This window comes from Fringilla coelebs (genome assembly GCF_963513975.1).
Source record: "Fringilla coelebs genome assembly, chromosome: 3".
Taxonomy (NCBI): domain Eukaryota; kingdom Metazoa; phylum Chordata; class Aves; order Passeriformes; family Fringillidae; genus Fringilla; species Fringilla coelebs.
In genome coordinates, this window is record NC_140030.1 from 1,444,089 (window position 1) to 1,463,206 (window position 19,118).

The 19,118-nt window shown below is 50.9% G+C and overlaps 1 protein-coding gene across 3 annotated transcripts in view; it reads right to left on the reverse strand.

The window, feature by feature from the left end:
- Positions 1-19,118, reverse strand: part of OTOF (otoferlin) — a gene marked incomplete at both ends in the record, with an annotated part of 118,568 nt that overhangs the window by 16,071 nt on the left and 83,379 nt on the right. For 2 of the 3 annotated variants that reach the window (XM_084203546.1, XM_084203545.1), the window contains 13 exons: positions 295-432; positions 554-688; positions 1,472-1,640; positions 3,820-3,905; positions 4,862-5,011; positions 5,788-5,817; positions 6,509-6,639; positions 9,279-9,441; positions 11,640-11,801; positions 13,285-13,404; positions 14,352-14,513; positions 16,296-16,430; positions 16,934-17,058. In XM_084203546.1, coding sequence (XP_084059672.1) covers positions 295-432; positions 554-688; positions 1,472-1,640; positions 3,820-3,905; positions 4,862-5,011; positions 5,788-5,817; positions 6,509-6,639; positions 9,279-9,441; positions 11,640-11,801; positions 13,285-13,404; positions 14,352-14,513; positions 16,296-16,430; positions 16,934-17,058 — 1,706 coding nt within the window. The remainder of the gene's footprint in view (positions 1-294; positions 433-553; positions 689-1,471; positions 1,641-3,819; positions 3,906-4,861; positions 5,012-5,787; positions 5,818-6,508; positions 6,640-9,278; positions 9,442-11,639; positions 11,802-13,284; positions 13,405-14,351; positions 14,514-16,295; positions 16,431-16,933; positions 17,059-19,118) is intronic. The other variant, XM_084203547.1, reaches the window with a different exon arrangement.

Here is a 19,118-nt window from a genome sequence, read left to right on the forward strand (position 1 = left end):
TGGGCCTCTCCACCTGGAGATGCTATTTGTCAATTTTTATCTTGAGAAATGCCCAGAGATTTAATGAGACTGGTAAGGAATATTTAAACCTGAATCTGTTCAGTGCTGGGGATGTTTGGCCGGCTCTGTGTGTGCAGTTCCACAGTTTGGTTATGCCTGCTGTGATTTCTTCACCAGCTGTAAAACTCCTGTACCTTACAGATAAACATTGTTTAAATTCCCAACAGAACTCCTGGAAAAGTGAACCTGGAAATGTCACAGTAAGGGCCCCAATGACCCCAAATTCCCACTCACCCGCACGATGTAGACTCGGACCAGCACGTTGATGGGGTCATTGCTGGGGATCCCCTGGAACATTCCGAAGGTGGGGTCATATCCTGCCTCCTTGCTGATGTCATCGGGCAGCGGCACTTTGTAGACGCACATGGAGCCCTGGTGGGAGGGAGGGTATGGACCAACTGAGTCCTGCTGCCCTGGGCCTGCAGGGAGGCAAAGGCAAACCCACCCCAAAACAACCTCCCCAAAATCCCGGCCAGCATTCCTAACCACTCACCTTGAACCTCCCCACTATCCGCTCCTCCTCCGTGGCATTGTCATCGTTGTCCCCAATCTTCCCCCGGAGCAGGTTGAAGGTGTGCAGCCAGTCCTCAAAGTTGTCAAACTCTGATTCCAGCTCTTTGTTGAAGACCTGAGATGAAAAAAATGTTTAAAGGAGGGAATTTGGGATAAAAACAAAGGTGAGCAAAAGATGTGGGGAATACTCAATCAGCTCAGAAGGAGCAAGGGGCCGGACAATAGGAAACGGCCTCAAGCTGTGCCAGGGAGGTTCAGATGGGATATTGGGAATAATTTCCTCATGGAAAGGGTGGTCAGGCTTGGAAGGGGCTGCCAGGGAGGTTTGGAGTGCCCATCCCTGGAGATGTCCAAGGAATTCCTGGATGTGGCACTCAGTGCTCTGAGCTGGTGACAAGGTGGGGATCAGTTACAGCTTGGACTGGATGATCTAGGAGGGCTTTTCCAACCTCAGTGATCCTGGGATTCTGTGAACACCTCAACTCCCAGTGGTTAATTTTTCAAGGAAGGAGAAGGATCTCCAGCATTATTGGGCTGGAAAAAGGGAATCTTGGAACAATGGGTGGGGCCATTATTCCCTCTCTGTGTAAAATCCAGGTCTAAACCCCATCTGAACCCCAGGAGCACATGTGACATGAATCCTGAGAAATCCTTGGCATCACTGAACCCTGTCCTGAATTCTGGCTTCAGGATATTCAGGCAGGGAAACTCTCCCTTGGAGCTGGGACACCTCCAAGCTGCCCCAGGGATGAGCCTATCCCAGGACAACTGCTTATCTCGTGACCTCTAGCTATGGAGAGAGGCTGGGAAGCCTCATCCCAAGATAAATCCCTAGGAGAGATGTCCCAAGGCACATCACCCCCACAATTAAGTACTTCCTCGGAAGCACCCCTGGTACCTTGAGTTCATCGATCTTCTGCTTGTTCTTCTTCTCGGGGAGCTCAGGCACAGGCTGCTGCTTCTTTTTCTTGTCATCTTTGGGCACCTTGGACTTGTCTTTGTCCTTGTCCTTGTTCTTCAGCTGGGCCTTGGAGCCTTTCATGGGAGAGTCACCAAGTTTGGCATCACTCCGAGTCCGGGGGGAAAGTAGTGCAGAGGGGGGAGATGAAAAGGAGGGAGGGTGGGAGAGAATGGAAATGAGGGTCAGGAGAGATGGGGGAGATGGGGCAGGGCTTGGATTAGGTCCTTCAAAGAAGAGAAGCATGAAAGCTGCCAGCTGCTGCTGCCTGCAAGTCCCATCCCAGCCCTGCCCTGTCATTCCTTGGATCACAGCATCTCCAGCAGCCTGGAGATCTCTGTGCAGGGAATTCCAGGGCTGACCTGAGCAGGAATCACTTGGAGGACTACAAAACATCACTTGGAGGACTACAAAACATGGGCAGAGCCCTGTGACAGCGGTGAGAAATCCTGGTCCTGTCCACAGCAGGAATGGTGTGGCCAGCAGGAGCAGGGGGGGAATCCTTCCCCTGTACCTGGCACTGGGGAGGGCACACCTGGAGTGCTGTGTCCAGCTCTGGCCTCTCAGGTTGGGAAGGACAGTGAGGACCTGGAGCACATCCAGAGGGGGAAACGAGGCTGGAGAGGGGCTGGGAACACAAACCCTGTGAGGAACCACTGAGGGAGCTGGGGGTGCTCAGCCTGGAGAAAAGGAGACTCAGGGGTGCCCTCATCACTCTGCACCCCCTGAAAGGTGGCTGGGCTCAGGTGGGGCTGGGCTCTTTCTCCAGGCAGCACTGACAGAACCAGAGCACACAGCCTCAGGCTGCACCAAGGGAAATACAGGCTGGATATCAGGAAAAAGTTCTTTACAGAAAGGGCGATAAAGTTCTGGAATGTTCTGCCCAGGGAGGTGGTTGAGTGCCCATCCCTGAGTGTGTTTAACAAAGCCTGGATGTGGCACTGGTTGCCAGGGCTGAGTTGAGGTGTTGGGGCTGGGTTGGACTCGATGATCTTGGAGGTCTCTTCCAACCCAGTGATTCCGTGAATTCTGGGGAATTTGGGAATTTTGGAAATTCCTGGGGACCAGGGAGGTGGTGGAGTCCCCATCCCTGGGTGTGTTTAACAATGCCTGGATGTGGCACTGGGTGCCAGGGTTCAGTTGAGATGCTGGGGCCTGGTTAGACTCAATGAGCTTGAAGGTCTCTTCCAACCTGGACATTCTGTGAATTCTGTGAATTTTCTTCCTCTTGCCAGAGACTTCTCCTGCTTTATGGGGCCTGGGAAGTGGAACCCCAGCTTGAGAATACAGAGGGGACAGCGCTTGATGCTGCTGGTCTAGGATTGTCCAGGACCAGCTGCAATCACAGGTCACCAGAGTCTCATTGGGAGCAACCACCAGCCACAGAGAGCTTGGAAGAGGCTGCTGGAAAAGGTGAATCCAAAGGAAAATCCTTCCCCCCTCTGCAATTCCTGTCCCTTGGTGCCTCTGCCAGCTTTCATGAGGACTGGACATTATCCAGTGATGGGGACAGACAGACAGATGGAAGAACATGGATGAGGAAAGGGGGAAGGAGTGGGAGAGCCAAGGGAAATGGATCATTCCAAAAAGAATGAGGACACCAGTGCAAGGCCAGGAGAACCTGCTCAGAGTTGTCTCCAAGCTCAGCCAGACAAGACCTCATTTTTTTCCCGGGATATAAAAATTGATCTTCCAAAAGAAACCGGGCTCAGAATTTTACTCAGCTGAAGGGTTTTGCATCACCGGGGCACAACAACAATCCCCTGTCATGGGGACATGGAGCACATGGAGAGCAATTCCTCAGGGATACCCTTCCCAGCCCTGCTGGTGGCATGGCCAGATGGACAAAGTCACCCTTGACCAGCCACTCCCAGGATTCTTGGCTGGCATCATTTTTGGGACAAAATTAGTCTCCCCCAAATTTAGGCAAGGTCAGAAGCCCACCTGACCTATAGACCTGAATTCCTTCAGAAAACAACACATTTAGGGCATCATTCATCTCATAATTTTATAAAATTATAGTAAGTGAAAAATAATATATAAAGTGTAAAATTATATAAATTGATAAGTTAGGTGAGTGAACTTGCCCTAAATTGTGTATTTGTCTTCACTGCCCGCATTAGGACAGCAGACAAAGAGTTCAATGTGGAGGGAAAAACCCTGCAAAAACCCACAAAAATCAACGTTTTTTGGGAAAACACAACACACTGGGAGTGTCTGGTTTGGCTGGAGAGCCGAGGCAGATTTTCAAAGGGATGTCCAAGCACCAAGAGGAATTCTGGTCCCACTTTTCCCTCCCAGCCTTACCCTCTCCAATCTCCATCTCCTCCTTCTCCTCTGCTTCTGCCGCGGCCGCTTCCTGCTGCCGGAGTTGCTGGGGGAGAAAGGAAACCACTGGATATTAGGAACGATTTTTTCCTGGAAAAGCTGCCCAGGGCAGTGGTGGAGCTCCCATCCCTAGGGGGTTTTGAAGCCACGTGGATGTGGCACTTGGGGACGGAGTGGTGGCCTCGGCAGTGCCGGGGAATGGTTGGACTCGATGGTCTCCGAGGGCTTTTCCAGCCTGAATAATTTTGGGATTCCATAATTGCTGGATCCCAGGGCACAGGGAATGTTTCTCTGCCTGCCCTGACATGTCTTGATCCCCAGGAGAACACTGCTTTTAACATTTGTCCGTGGAGAAAGCTTCCAAGACTTTGGGATGGATTGGAATCTACGAGTGTGTGAAATAGATAACAGTGAAGTTTATCAGAACATGAAAATCTTAGAGTTTTGGGGTTTTAGTATGGAGGTGGATCGGAGACAAGATGGAGGATTTTGGGTGTTGTCTGATCTCTTTCTTGTTCTTCTCTGCTCCATTTTCTGCAGTGTTGGTGGCACAGAGGGATTGTTTAGAAAGAGTCGCAATGCAGGTGTTGCGTGAACAGACAAATAATTAGTTATTGGTAGAAAGGTAGAAATAAAATACGTTCTAAGAGTTAATTGGATGAAATAGCTTTAAAAGACCTTGAATCTGTGCGCCTTGTGACTTTTGGTGCCTTCTCTTTGTATGCTAAGTCTGAGATGCAGAGGGAGTGCTGAACTTTTGATAAGACAAAAATAAACAACAACCTGAAGACCAAAAAAACCCAAAAGTCCCTTTTGTCTCTCAATCCTGGCACAGAACTTTTTAGGGCTCTCCCCAGCAGGGGGATCCTCAGGGGGGGAGGGGGAGTTTCCACACATTACAAAGCACAGCCCCAAGGCTTTGGAAGGAGCTGGAATTAGGGGAGACCTCTCAGGAAGGGAACCATCTCCCCTGGATACTCCTCACTGCTGCTCCTCACCCACCTCCTTCATCGTCTCAATGGAAGCGAAGTACTTGGACCACCAGTCCAACATGCTCTCATCCGGCTCCTCCTCCTCCACTTCCTCCCCACCTCCTCCTCCTCCTCCTCCTCCTTTCTTCTTCTTCTTCTTTTTCTCCTTCTCTTCCTCAGTCTGAAGGGACAAGGGAAGCACAGACAGGGAAAGGGAAGGATCAGGTGAGAGGGAATTGTTTCTGGAAGTACAAAAGTGAATCACCTCAGGAGGGAGAACCCCCTCAGGCTCGGGGGCCTTGTGAACTTTCTCCCTTTTACAGCCACAGAACGCTGAAGGGTGACCAAGGTTTTGGAGATAGTGCCAGAATCACGGAATGGTTTGGGTGGGAAGGGACCTTAAAGCTCATCCAGTTCCAATCCTGACACCTTCCACCATTCCAGGTCATTCCAAGCCCCATCTAACCTGCCTTGGACGCTTCCAGAGATGGGGCAGTCCCACAACACCTCCCCATTTCCATCATCCTATTTATCTGTGCATTTCCTAGGCTACATCTCTGGAATCTTCCATGGCAAGAGTCAAACTGTGTCCAGCGAAGAACCTTCAGTCCCCTTGGTGGGGAAAGGGAACCTTTCCCAGCTGGTACTTGGTGGTGGTGGGAATACCCAAATCCCTCCCACAGGGCACTGCCTGTCCCGGGACAGCTGGGATGAGAAGTCCTGGGACAGCTGGGATGAGAAGTCCTGGCCCAAAAGAGCTCCCCAAACAGCAGGGACAAGGCCACTGCCACATCCCTTGAGGGGACAGCACTGCTGTGTCTCTGTTGTGGGATAGACGGATGATGTCCCTGCCTGGCTCGGGCTGGGGAGGTGCCTGGTCCATCAGAAGTGGCATGGAAGGGCTGGAGAGGGAGCAGGGGGTTGGGAGCAGGGATGCAGAGAAGATCCATCACTTACCACATCCACCTTCACCACTGCATCGGAATTCTGCCGCCCCGGGATGGAAGGGAACAGGGAGAGGGAGAGCAGGTTAAGGACACACCCTCAGCGGAGTGCAAATCATCATTCCCAGGGTGGTTTGGGTGGGGAGGGACCTTAAAGCTCATCTCATCCCACCTCCTGCTATGGGCAGGGACACCTTCACCTGTCCCAGGCTGCTCCAAGCCCCATCCAGCCTGGCCTTGGGCTCTGCCAGGGATCCAGGGGCAGCCCCAGCTGCTCTGGGAATTCCAGCCCAGCTCCTTCCCACCCTGCCAGGGAACCATTCCTCATTCCCAACATCACCTCCAGCCCTGCCCTCCGGCATTCCCTGTGTCCTGTCCCTCCATGCCTTGTCCCCAGTCCCTCTCCAGTTCCCCTGGAGCCCCTTCAGGCCCTGCAAGGGGATCTGAGCTCTCCTGGATCCTTCTCCTCTCCAGGTGAGCACCCCCAGCTCTCCCAGCCTGGCTCCATGGCAGAGGGGCTCTAGCCCTTGCAGCATCTTGGGAGGAATCTGTTTTTGTGGAGGAAGCTCTAGAGCAGGAGTCTGGGAAAAAGAGTTGAAATTCCCATTCTGGACACTAAAATGGACACATTGAGTGTGACACCCCTGGGACACACCGCCTTCCCAGTTCTGGCTGAAATCCCTCAGAAATCGGCAATTCCATGAGGAAGGAGGTGCTGCCATATGGATACTCACAGCTTCCAGCTTCACCATCGTGTCCATCTTCTTGATGGGGACCTCGGGTTCCATGTTGACCACGATCTCCCCTGTGGGGCGAGAGCGATGGGCCCTGCTGGTCATGGCCAGGTAGCCGTTGAGGTGTTTGGCTGGACAGAGGACAGAAAAGGAGAAAGAACAAAGGAGAGGGACAGTGGAGAGGAGAAACTGACAGTTCAGGTGAGATCCTACAGGATTCAGGCTGGGAATTGAGATTTCAAAAGAGATCCTGCAGGATTCAGGCTGGGAACCAAGATTTTGAATGAGATCCTACAGGATTCAGGCCAGAAAGTGAGAGTTCAGGTGAGATCTTACAGGATTCAGGCCATAAAGTGAGAGTTCAGGTTCAGGATTCAGCCAGAAACCAAGAGTGTAGGTGAGATCCTACAGGATTCAGGCTGGGAACTGAGATTTCAAGTGAGATCCTGCAGGATTCAGGCTGGGAACCAAGATTTGGAATGAGATCCTACAGGATTTAGGCCAGAAACTGAGAGTTCAGGTGAGGTCTTACAGGATTCAGGCCATAAAGTGAGAGTTCAGGTTCAGGATTCAGCCAGAAACCAAGAGTGTAGGTGAGATCCTACAGGATTCAGGCTGGGAACTGAGATTTCAAGTGAGATCCTGCAGGATTCAGGCTGGGAACCAAGATTTGGAATGAGATCCTACAGGATTCAGGCCAGAAACTGAGAGTTCAGGAGAGATCCTACAGGATTCAGGCTAGGAACCGAGATTTCAAGTGAGATCCTATAGGATTCAGGCCAAAAAATTGAGAGTTCAGGTGAGATCCTAAAGGATTCAGGCCAGAAACTGAGAGTTCAGGTGAGATCCCACAGGATGTAGGCCGGAGCACATTGGGACCACCTTGTTTGGAGCAGTGGAAATTAACACAGAGCCTTCAGCAGGACCAAAATCCCACCAAAGAGCAAAGGAAGGTGGAGGATAAGCAGGAAATATCCAGAGGAGAAGAGGCAAAGAAGATTGTCCTGAAAGCCTCCGGTGGCTGGACACAACCCCTGGTCCAGGTTTAGGGATTAGGAATGGGATCATGCTGGGGAGTAGGGATTAGGAATGGGATCCTGCTGGGAAGGGCAGTAGGGATTAGGAATGGGATCATGTTGGGTAGTAGGGATTAGGAATGGGATTATGCTGGGAAGGGCAGTAGGGATTAGGAATGGGTTCATGCTGAAAAGAGGAGTGGGGATTAAGAATAGGATCATGCTGGGAAGGGCAGTAGGGATTAGGAATGAGATCATGTTGGGGAGTAGGGATTAGGAATGGGATTATGCTGGGAAGGGCAGTAGGGATTAGGAATGGGATTATGCTGGGAAGGGCAGTGGGGATTGGGAATGGGATCATGCTGAGAAGAGGAGTGGGGATTAGGAATGGGATCATGATGGGGAGTAGGGATTAGGAATGGGATCATACTGGGAAGGGCAGTGGGGATTAGGAATGGGGTCCTACTTGAAAGGGGAGTAGGGATTAAGAATAGGATCATGCTGGGAAGGGCAGTAGGAGTTAGGAATGGGATCCTGCTTGAAAGGGCAGTGGGGATTAAAAATAGGATCATGCTGGGAAGGCCAGTCGGGATTAGGAATGGGATCATGCTGGGAAGGGCAGTAGGCACCAGACATGTCCTTGGGAATCTCCCCCAGCCTCCAGCCCCAAAACTGGGAGGAAAGGACAATTCCCAAGGCTCCCAAGCCCTCAGCTGCTGGGATGGGTGGGAAGAGGGTCTGGGATGGGTTTTGCTGCAGGCACTGATGGATTGGGGTGGTTGGGGTCCGGAGGGGCCTGGACCTCTGCTCTTTACAGCCACCACAGGGACTGAGTGTGGCCAAATACTCTTCCTGTCCTGAGGAACATCTGGGGACTCCTGAAGCTGCAGAGATGTTGGAGGTGAACCTTGTTGGAGCTCAGGGTAGAAGGAATATTTATTTGTTTTGAGAAGTTTTGATTTTTAGGAGAATGCTGTTTTTAATCGTTGTTCATGGAGGAAATTTCTAAGACTTTGAGATGAATTGGAATTTATGAGTGTATAAAATAGATAGTAGGAATTTATAGGTGTGTAAAATAGATAGTTTATTATACGGTAAAAAACTTAGAGTTTTGGGTTTTTAGTATGGTAGTATGGGGGTGGGTAGGAGATAAAATGAAGGATTTTGGGCATTGTTTGATCTCTTTTTTAAAAAATTTATTCTATTTTTTATAGTGTTGGGAGTATAAAGTGATTGATTAGAAAGAACCACAATGTAGATGTGTCAGTAAACAAATAATTAGTTATTGGTAGAAAAGTAGAAATAAAGTATGTTTTAAGAATTAGTTAAACATAATAGTTTTAAAATACTTTAAATTTGTGTGCTTTGTGACTTTTAGTGGTTTTTTTAATGTACTAAGTTGTAAATAGTGTATATAAATATTAAGTGTGTAGATAAATAGACATATACATATAGGATATATATAATATATAGTGTACATATAAACAGTGTATAGAATTTTTAATTAGAGAAAAATTAACAATAATTTGAGGATCAAAAGACTAAAAGTCCTGGTTGTTTTTCACTTTTACTACAAAAATTTTAGGGCTCTCCCCACACCAAAGTGCTGAAGTTGGGATTTTTCTTGGAATTCTGGACCCAAAACCAGAATTTCTGCGGGATACCCAACCATCTCACGACCTCACAGCCCATCCCACCTCCCTCTTTTCCTCGTGGATGTCCCAGACCAGATCCCCGTGTCCCGGTCCGGGTACCTGCCATGTTCCACTGCTGGGCTTTCTTGTCGGGCGGGCGGTAGATGAACTTGCGGAGGGAGCTGACGGTGTGGGAGCCCACCAGGGTGTAGCGCCCGAAGGCGCGGCAGTCCACCACGCGGATGTTCAGGGGCGGGTGCAGCAGCTCGTTCTCCGGGAGGTCCTGGGCAGCAGGGCGGGAATGGGCATCAGGGAATGGGAGTGGCTGGTTTGGGGGTTGGGAAGGGCAGGGGGGATTGGGAATGGGATTGTGCTGGGAAGGGAGGTAGGGGTTAGGAATGGGATCATGCTGGGGAGTAGGGATTAGGAATGGGATCAGGCTGGGGAGTAGGGATTAGGAATGGGATCATGCTGGGAAGGACAATAGGGATTAGGAATGGGATCATGCTGGGAAGGACAATAGGGATTAGGAATGGGATCATGCTGGGAAGGACAGTAGGGATTAGGAATGGGATCACACTGGGAAGGTCAGTAGGGATTTGGAATGGGATCCTGCTGGGAAGGGCAGTAGGGATTACGAATGGGATCCTGCTGGGAAGGGCAGTAGGGATTAGGAATGAGATCATGCTGGGGAGTAGGGATTAGGAATGGGATCATGCTGGGAAGGACAGTAGGGATTAGGAATGGGATCATGCTGGGAAGGACAGTAGGGATTAGGAATGGGACCATGCTGGGGAGTAGGGATTAGGAATGGGATCATGCTGGGGAGTAGGGATTAGGAATGGGATCATGCTGGGAAGGGCAGTAGGGATTAGGAATGGGATCATGCTGGGAAAGACAGTAGGGATTAGGAATGGGATCATGCTGGGGAGTAAGGATTAGGAATGGGATTATGCTGGGAAGGGCAGTAGGGATTAGGAATGGGATCATGCTGGGGAGTAGGGATTAGGAATGGGATCAGGCTGGGGAGTAGGGATTAGGAATGGGATCATACTGGGAAGGACAATAGGGATTAGGAATGGGATCATGCTGGGAAAGGGCAGTAGGGATTAGGAATGGGATCATGCTGGGGAGTAGGGATTAGGAATGCGATCATGCTGGGAAGGGCAGTAGGGATTAGAAATGGGATCATGCTGGAGAGTAGGGATTAGGAATGGGATTATGCTGGGAAGGGCAGTGGGGATTAGGAATGGGATCCTGCAGGGAAGGGCAGTAGGGATTGGGAATGGGATCACACTGGGAAGGTCAGTAGGGATTGGGAATGGGATCCTGCTGGGAAGGGCAATTGAGATTAGGAATGGGATCCTGCAGGGAAGGTCAGTAGGGATTGGGAATGGGATCATACTGGGAAGGACAATAGGGATTAGGAATGGGATCATGCTGGGAAGGGCAGTAGGGATTAGGAATGGGATCATGCTGCGGAGTAGGGATTAGGAATGGGATCATGCTGGGAAGGGCAGTAGGGATTAGAAATGGGATCATGCTGGAGAGTAGGGATTAGGAATGGGATCATGCTGGGGAGTAGGGATTAGGAATGGGATCCTGCAGGGAAGGGCAGTAGGGATTGGGAATGGGATCACACTGGGAAGGTCAGTAGGGATTGGGAATGGGATCCTGCTGGGAAGGGCAATTGAGATTAGGAATGGGATCCTGCAGGGAAGGTCAGTAGGGATTGGGAATGGGATCATGCTGGGAAGGGCAATAGGGATTAGGAATGGGATCATGCTGGGAATGGCAGTAGGGATTAGGAATGGGATCATGCTGGGGAGTAGGGATTAGGAATGGGATCATGCTGGGAAGGGCAGTAGGGATTAGGAATTGGATCATGCTGGGGAGTAGGGATTAGGAATGGGATCATGCTGGGAAGGGCAGTAGGGATTAGGAATGGGATCCTGCTGGGAAGGACAGTAGGGATTAGGAATGGGATCATGCTGGGGAGTAGGGATTAGGAATGGGATCATGCTGGGAAGGGCAGTAGGGATTGGGAATGGGATCATGCTGGGGAGTAAGGATTAGGAATGGGATCAGACTGAAAAGGCTGGTAGGGATTAGGAATGGGATTATACTGGGAAAAACAGTAGGGATTATGAATGGGATCATGCTGGGAAGGGCAGTAGGAGTTAGGAATGCGATCATGCTGGGAAGGGCAGTAGGGATTAGGAATGAGATCAGACTGAGAAAAGCGATAAGGTTCAGGAGCAGGATCATACTGAGAAGGGCAGTAGGGACCAGAATTGGGATCATGCTGGAGGAAGTCCAGAGGTGCTCCAGCAAAATGTGCCTTGAGAGCCCTTAGGTGAAGGAAATGTGTCCATGTGCTCCATTGTTTTGGGAAAACTGGAGTAAAGGGCCCAGAGCCATGGTGGGCTCCAGGAATTCCTAGTTCCAGCTGAGGGATCAGAGGGAAGGGGCTGCACTCACCACCTCAAACCACTTGACCAAAGTGCTGAAGTTGGGGTTTTTCTTGTAGTTCTGGATCAGGGCAGACTGGACGCCCTTCCCGGCACACTCGATGTCCACCCGGGGTCGGTCCACCTGGGCCAGGTTCACTCTCTTCAGGTCCCTGAGCCCCCAGAACAAGATCTAGGGCAGGAGGAGGAGGAGGGAGTATGTGAATGTGAGAGGGAGGATCCCTGGGAGCTGGTTCTGCAAGGAGAGGGATCTCACTGCTGATGTTATCACAGGGCAGTGGTGGATCCCTGAGGTGTCTTCTCCTGACACCCTGCACCCCAAGGTCTCCAGCCTGCTGTCCTCGGCACTTTCCTGCCTTTCTCCCTTCCTGGCCTTTTCCTGCCCTGGAAATCCAGCTCTGTCCATCTGTGGTGGCTCTGGATCCAGCACTGCCATCACTTTTTCCCAGTGGAATTAGTATCACTGGGGAAACTTCCCTGTCCCTACCTGGGATAACAGACTGCCACCATCCAAAATTCCCCAAAATTGAGATTTCCCCCACCTCCTCATTCCCTATGGCTGTATTAAAATTGTGAAGAACATTTATTGTGATGCAAACAAGTGGAAAACCAGGAGCCAAAGTCCCTGTGGAGACCTGGTCAGTCTCACCTAGACACTTTCACCCAGGGCTAAGATGTGCCCTGAACATCCCTGTGGGCATTGCCTGGGTCATGGATGTCCACCAGGACCTCCAAGGGACACATCACAGAACCAAGGAATCATTTGGAAAAGCCCTCCAGGATCATCGAGTCCAACCTGTCACCAGTCCCCCCCTTGTCCCCAGCCCAGAGCAGTGAGTGCCACATCCAGGCCTGCCCTGGACACCTGCAGGGATGGGCACTCCAAACCTCCCTGGGCAGTTCCTGAGCACCCTTTCCATGCAGAAATTCCTCCTGGTGTTCACCCTGAGCCTGCCCTGGCCCAGCCTGAGGTCGTTTCCCCTTGTCCTGTCCCTGTTCCCTGGGAGCAGAGCCCGACCCCCCCCGGCTGTCCCTTCCTCTCAGGGAGTTGTGCAGAGCCACAAGGTCCCCCCTGAGCCTCCTTTTCTCCAGGCTGAGCCCCTTCCCAGCTCCCTCAGCCTCTCCTGGGGCCCCATTCCCTTCCCAGCTCTGTTCCCTTCCCTGGACACGCTCCAGCCCCTCCAGGTCTCTCCTGTCAGGAGGGGCCCAGAGCTGCCCCCAGCACTGGAGGTGCCCCAGCAGTGCCAGCACAGGGGACAGGCACTGCCATGGGTTGTGCCCACACTTATTTTGGCTACAAAATCCCCCTTTAAGTATCCATGGATACATGAGAGGCATCCCAACCTCATTTCCTGAGGCTGATGGGATAGAGAGCACCTGAGCAATGGGATTGCTTTGGGAGCAGATGATCCAGCTCCATGTCCATCTCTAACATTCCCTGAGCTGCATCTCAGCCCAGGTGCTGCTCACTCACTGTCCTGCCCATGTTTGACAGCAAGGAATAATCCACTTCCCTGGTTTTTTTAGGGATGCTGCAGCCTTGTTCCCAGAACAGCCACCGCGGACAGATCCTTGACTCCCAGCTTCCTCCTGCCTTTCCAACAGCCTTGGAGATGTTCTCCTGACCCACAATGATCCCCATGGGCATTGGTTACCTCCACTCTGTATCTGCTCAGCACCGGCCGAATTCCCAGAGGCACCGGCAGGATGGGACCTCGGTCCATGTCCGTGGGGCCGTCGATGGGGGGCAGGTCTGATTTACCCCCAGGGCCGATCTGGAAGGGATGGATCACGGATTAGGATCTGCTCCTTTAAGCTGCCCGGAAGCAATTTTTGGTCCTTCTCACAGAATTGTGGAATCATAGATTGGTTTGGGTTGGAAGGGACCTCAAAGATCAGCTCATTCCCACCCCTGCCATGGGCAGGGACAAATTCCAGAGGGAGCTGGGCTGTGTCTCAGCTGGAACTGGTCCCAGTTTTTGGAGCTGGGCTGTCTCAGAGGGCTGAGAGCCCAGGGCAGGTGCTTTGGGAAGAGGAAAATACAGGAGCAGAAGGTGCTGGGGATTGCTGTCCTTCTACCCAGAACAGTCCCCAGAAAAATCCAAACTTCTCAGCCCACCAATGCAGCCCATCCCAGGGCTGTTCTCTCCTGGAATGGATGTGTGTGAGGAAACGGAGATGTGGTCCCAGAGCTCAGCCTAGGAGCAGGTTTAAGGTCCCATTTCCAGTCCAGGGCTTGGGAAAGATCAAATATCCCATGTGAGCCATTCCCTCAGTCCAAGGAAAATGGGGTGAAAAAGGGCTTGGATGAGCACCTGCCCTGGCAGAAAAAAGAGGTGGGAAAAGCCTCCATGGATGGAGCACATGGCACAAAAGTGGAAGAATTTAACTTTGGTACTGCCCCAGACTATGAATCATGGAATGGTTTGGGGTGGAAGGACTTTGAAGACCATTGAATTCCAACCTCTGCCATGGGCAGGGACACCTTCCACCTTTCCAGGCTGCTCCAAGCCCCATCCTACCTGGCCTTGGACACTTCCAGGTGTCTTTGAAGAACAACAAGTGGTTGATCCATCCAAGGGAAACTACAAGAGTCCGGCAGACCAACGACCAGGCGAAGGGGCAGTTATTCCCGGTTATTCCAAGTTACCCAATTCTCCATAAATTAATCCCCTCTCCCAACCCTGCATCCATCTTTCCCAACCCTTTGTCCAGCTGGCACCTGGAGCAGCTCAAAGGCGGCCAGCAGGTCCCCGGCTGTGGCGTTGCCGCGGTAGATCTGGTAATATTCCAGCTGCGGCGGGAAGCGCGGCGGGCAGTACTCCTCGTCCGACATCTTCACCACCGGCTTGGCGAACGTCCGGCCCATGAAGTCGGCTTTTCCCTATGGAAAGGACCCTTGGAGATGGGGATCCAACATGGGAATTCCAAATTTAGCTCCATGGTTCTCCTCAATAGCACTTGGGGCTGGGAATCCAACATGGGAATTCCAAATTTAGCTCCACGGTTCTCTCCAGGAGCACTTGGGGTTGGGGATCCAACATCAGAATTCCGAGACTAACCCTGTAATTTTCCCCAGGAGCACTTGGGGTTGGGAATCCAACACGAGAATTCCAAAATTAGCCCCATGGTTCTGCCCAAGAGCCCTTAGGATTGGGCACCCAACACAGGAATTCCAAAATTAGCCCTGTGGTTCTCCCCAGGGAGCACTTGGGGTTGGGGTTCCAACATGAGAAAATCAGTCCCATGGTTCTCCCCAAGAGCACTTGGGGTTGGGGATCCAACATCAGAATTCCAAGACTAACCCTGTGATTTTCCCCAGGAGCACTTGGGGCTGGGGATCCAACATGGGAATTCCAAATTTAGCCCTGTGGTTCTCCCCAGAAGCACTTGGGGCTGGGGACGCAACATGGGAATTCCAAATTTAGCTCCATGGTTCTCCTCAATAGCACTTGGGGCTGGGAATCCAACATGGGAATTCCAAATTTAGCTCCATGGTTCTCTCCAGGAGCACTTGGGGTTGGGGATCCAACATGGGAATTCCAAAATTAGCCCCATGGTTCTCTCCAGGAGCACTTGGGGTTGGGGATCCGACGTTGGAATTCCAAATTTAGCCCAATGGTTCTCCCCAGGAGCACTTGGGGTTGGGGATCAAACATGGGAATTCCAAAATTATCCCTGTGGTTCTCTCCAAGAGTACTTGGGGTTGGGGTTCCAGCATGGGAGTTCGAAGATTAGCTCCATGGTTCTCCCCAAGAGCACTTGGGAGGGGGAACCAACCTGAGAATTCCAAATTGAACTCCATGGTTCTCTCCAGGAGCACTTGGGGTTGGGGATCCAACATCAGAATTCCAAGACTAACCCTGTGATTTTCCCCAAGAGCACTTGGGGCTGGGGATCCAACATGGGAATTCCAAGATTAGCCCCGTGGTTCTCCCCAGGAGCATTTGGGATTGGGGGTCCAACGTGGGAATTCCAAATTGAGTGCTGTGGTTCTCTCCAGGAGCACTTAGGGTTGGGGATCCCACAAGAGAATTCCAAAATTAGGCCTGTGGTTCTCCCCAGGACCACTTGGGGTTGGGGATCCAACATGAGGATTCCAAATTTAGCCCCATGATTCTCTCCAGAAGCACTTGGGGTTGGGGATCCTACATCAGAATTCCAAGACTAACCCTGTGATTTTCCCCAGGAGCACTTGGGGCTGGGGATCCAACATGGGAATTCCAAGATTAGCCCCATGGTTCTCTCCAGGAGCATTTGGAATTTGGGATCCGATGCGGAAATTCCAAATTTAGCCCCACGGTTCTTCCCAGCGTGGTCGGAACAGGAACAGGATCAGCGCTCTGGCCTTGGGATGCCAAAGCTCAGGGAAAACTTTCAGTCCTGACTTCTTGAAGGAGGCTTGGAATAGCTGATCTTTGAGACAGCAAGGAGGCCAGGGATGAGCACCTTTCCCAAAAGGAAATGCTCCTTGGCTACAGCCTCTTTCTTCCCTCTCAAAAAACAAGATACATCTGAGATTCATGAGCAGCAGAGGCTCCGTGGGAGATTTGGAAGCACCATTTTCCAAGGATCAGGAAAAAAAAAAACTCCCCAAATCTTCCACCTCCAAATCTGGAGAGATCCCGGCATCCAAACCATTCACAATTCCCTGGGATTTTCTCACCACAGTGTCCTGGTCGTAGATCTCGATGACGATGATGGGGGGGTCATCCCGCATCTCGTGAGCTTCCCCGTACAGCTCCACGTTGTCGAACACCAGGAGCTGGTCCCAGGTCGGGCAAAGGGTCTCGTTGAGAACCTGGGGAAATGGGAGAGGTCCCTACAGCTCCAGGAACGGACCAGGGTCCTGGGAAAGGGTGGCAGGTGGGGTTGCTGGGTGTGTTTTGGATTGGGAATCACCCAGGGATTCATCTGAGGAAGACAATCCAATAGCAGATGAGCAGAGCTGGGTTATTCCCAGGCTTCCTAAGGCTTGGCAACCCTCACACTGGGAAGGGAAGACTGAAAATTCACTTTAACGTGACCCAGTTCTGCCTAAACTGGCAGGGAATCATGCAGAATCATGGAAAATTGTGGGGAATTATGGAGAATCACAGGGAAATGCAGCCACCAGGATGTGCACACATATTGGGAATGGGCTCCTGGGGAGAGATCTCCTGGAAAGAGTCAATGCCCCGTTCCAGAGCTGCTCTCTCACTGCAGGAGCCCAGGACCAGCCTGATCCTCATTTATGGGATCTGTGCCACAAGAACTTGCAGAGCCAGCCATCCCCACATCCCCAGGAATCCCAGGAATGTTCACCTCGGTGCACTGGCTCTGGGAGATGAAGAAGACCCGTGCGAAGGGGTCCGAGAGGCCGCTGCTGTCGGCTGCAAACAAACTCCTGGCTTGGTACATGTGGGCTCTCAGCTGGAACACCTGTTTCTCTGGAAAAGAGAAGGAGTGGGATGGGATGGGATGGCTTGGGATGGCCGCTGGGAGCCTGTCCCTACAATGCTCATGTTGAATCATGATTTTAAAGGGTTAAGTTTTTAGCTGAGGGTTAGAACCAATTCATATTGAAGTTAGATGCATCAGCGAGAGGTTAATGATTATTAGATGCTTAACCTAAAGCTAATTGTTATATTTCGAACTTATTTGTACAAGGAAGTGGAGCTAGTGAACTATTATAGGAACATACTGTGTTGGGAAGGATGAAAGTTTGTCAAGGAAGTCTCACAGATACATGTGCTTAACAGAAAGATTTTTGAATATAGAATCTGAAGGAGGAATAGAGATGGAAGCAAGTTTTGATACAGAAGAAAAGAATTTCTGAGCCAGTCTTACTGCATAACCAAGGAGGCAAAGGGTGTGTTAGTTAGAAGGGTTTTTATGACTTAGAGCAAAGGATAAACCCACCCCAAACAAGAAGATGTTTTTACCAAGCAGAAAGAGAGCACAGGCAAACAAGCCTGCCGATGTGGCAAGTAGAAAAAAGGTCTCAGAATTTTCCACTGCAAGAAACCTGAAAAACAACTTCTGGCTTAAACTGTAATCTACTGACTGTGAGTGATTGGAGAGCAGTAACATGGATATGGTAATGATAGTAGTTATGATAGACTATAGGTAAAAGTTAAGGTATAGATTGGTTCTACTGTATGAAGATGCTCAGCAAAAAAAAAGTCTATAATGCATTGTAACCTAAACTAAGGGTCTCCAGGCCTGCCTGCAGCTGGAGCTGACAGCTGTGGGCACAGGCTCTGCCACCCATGACCCTGGACTGCTGTGACATCTTGGATGCAATAAACTGCATTTTGAAGAGCTGCCTGGAGTCCTGCATCTCTCATTTAGGCCCTTACAGTGGCGCCCAACGTGGGGCGCCATTAGTAAGAGCCTGAATGAGGGGCGCAGGTCTCCAGGCCTGCCTGCAGCTGGAGCTGACACCTGCATGCACAGGCTCTGTTGACTGTGACCCTGGATTGCTGTAACATCTTGGATGTAATAAACTGCATTTTGGAGAGCTGCCTGGAGTCCCTCATCCCTCATTTCGGCTCTTAGTATACTGAAACCAGTAGAACAATGCCCAGCACCTGGACTCTGTGTCAATCCATCACGAAGCAGGGGCCATGAATCACACCAGAGGGTCACAGAGACCTGACAAAGACCTTCCTGACTTCATCCCTGTGACCACTGACCCAATTCGAGACCAGCAACCCAATTCAAGAGAAGAACTGTGCATGCGTGAAGGGCCGATAACCTCATTTTAATACAAAGCAGGGATGGGCGGTGCTGGGGTTGTGCATATGTATTAATTTGGGAAACAAATAGAAGGCAAACATCCTTGTGGTGTGCACTCATGCATTTCAGGGATGACCCCTGTGCTGCCTGCCACTGAATAAACATAACCCTTTCTAACTTAGACTAGCTAGTGATTTTTGGTTTTAGCAATTCAGTGTCCCCATCCATCTGTTCAGCCCAGAAATAATTTTTGCACCTTTAAGAATTGTTCTGAGAGTGAAGCAGGGGGAGAAGAAGCTCATAGTTTGTTTTCAGAAACTGCACTCACTCCTCCACATTCCTGCTCCTGGATTGTGTTGTCTGCGGACAGACAGACAGCAGGACAGAGCTCTTCTTTGCTTTTAGTTAGTTTTTAGCTAGCTGAGGCAAAGAACTTCCTTGGACTGTAGTTTTTTCCTTTTTCTTGGACCTCTTTAAACCTGCTCAGGACTGAACACCCAGAAGAGCACCAGCAGCTCTCACCTGTGGCCCACCAGGCTGGGTCTGGGCCACGGCATTTCCAGCACTGGAGGGACTGATAAGGGACTGATAAGAGACTGAAAGAGCTGAGCTACAGCCCAGAGGGGACTTTCTGAGTTTCTAATCTCCTTTGGAGCAGCCAGAGGTTTTATTATTTGATATTGTTCATTTTTGTGTGCTGGTGAATGCTTTGACTGTTAAATATTTTTTTTTCCACTTTTCTCCAAGGAAATCTTTTCCCAAATTGACT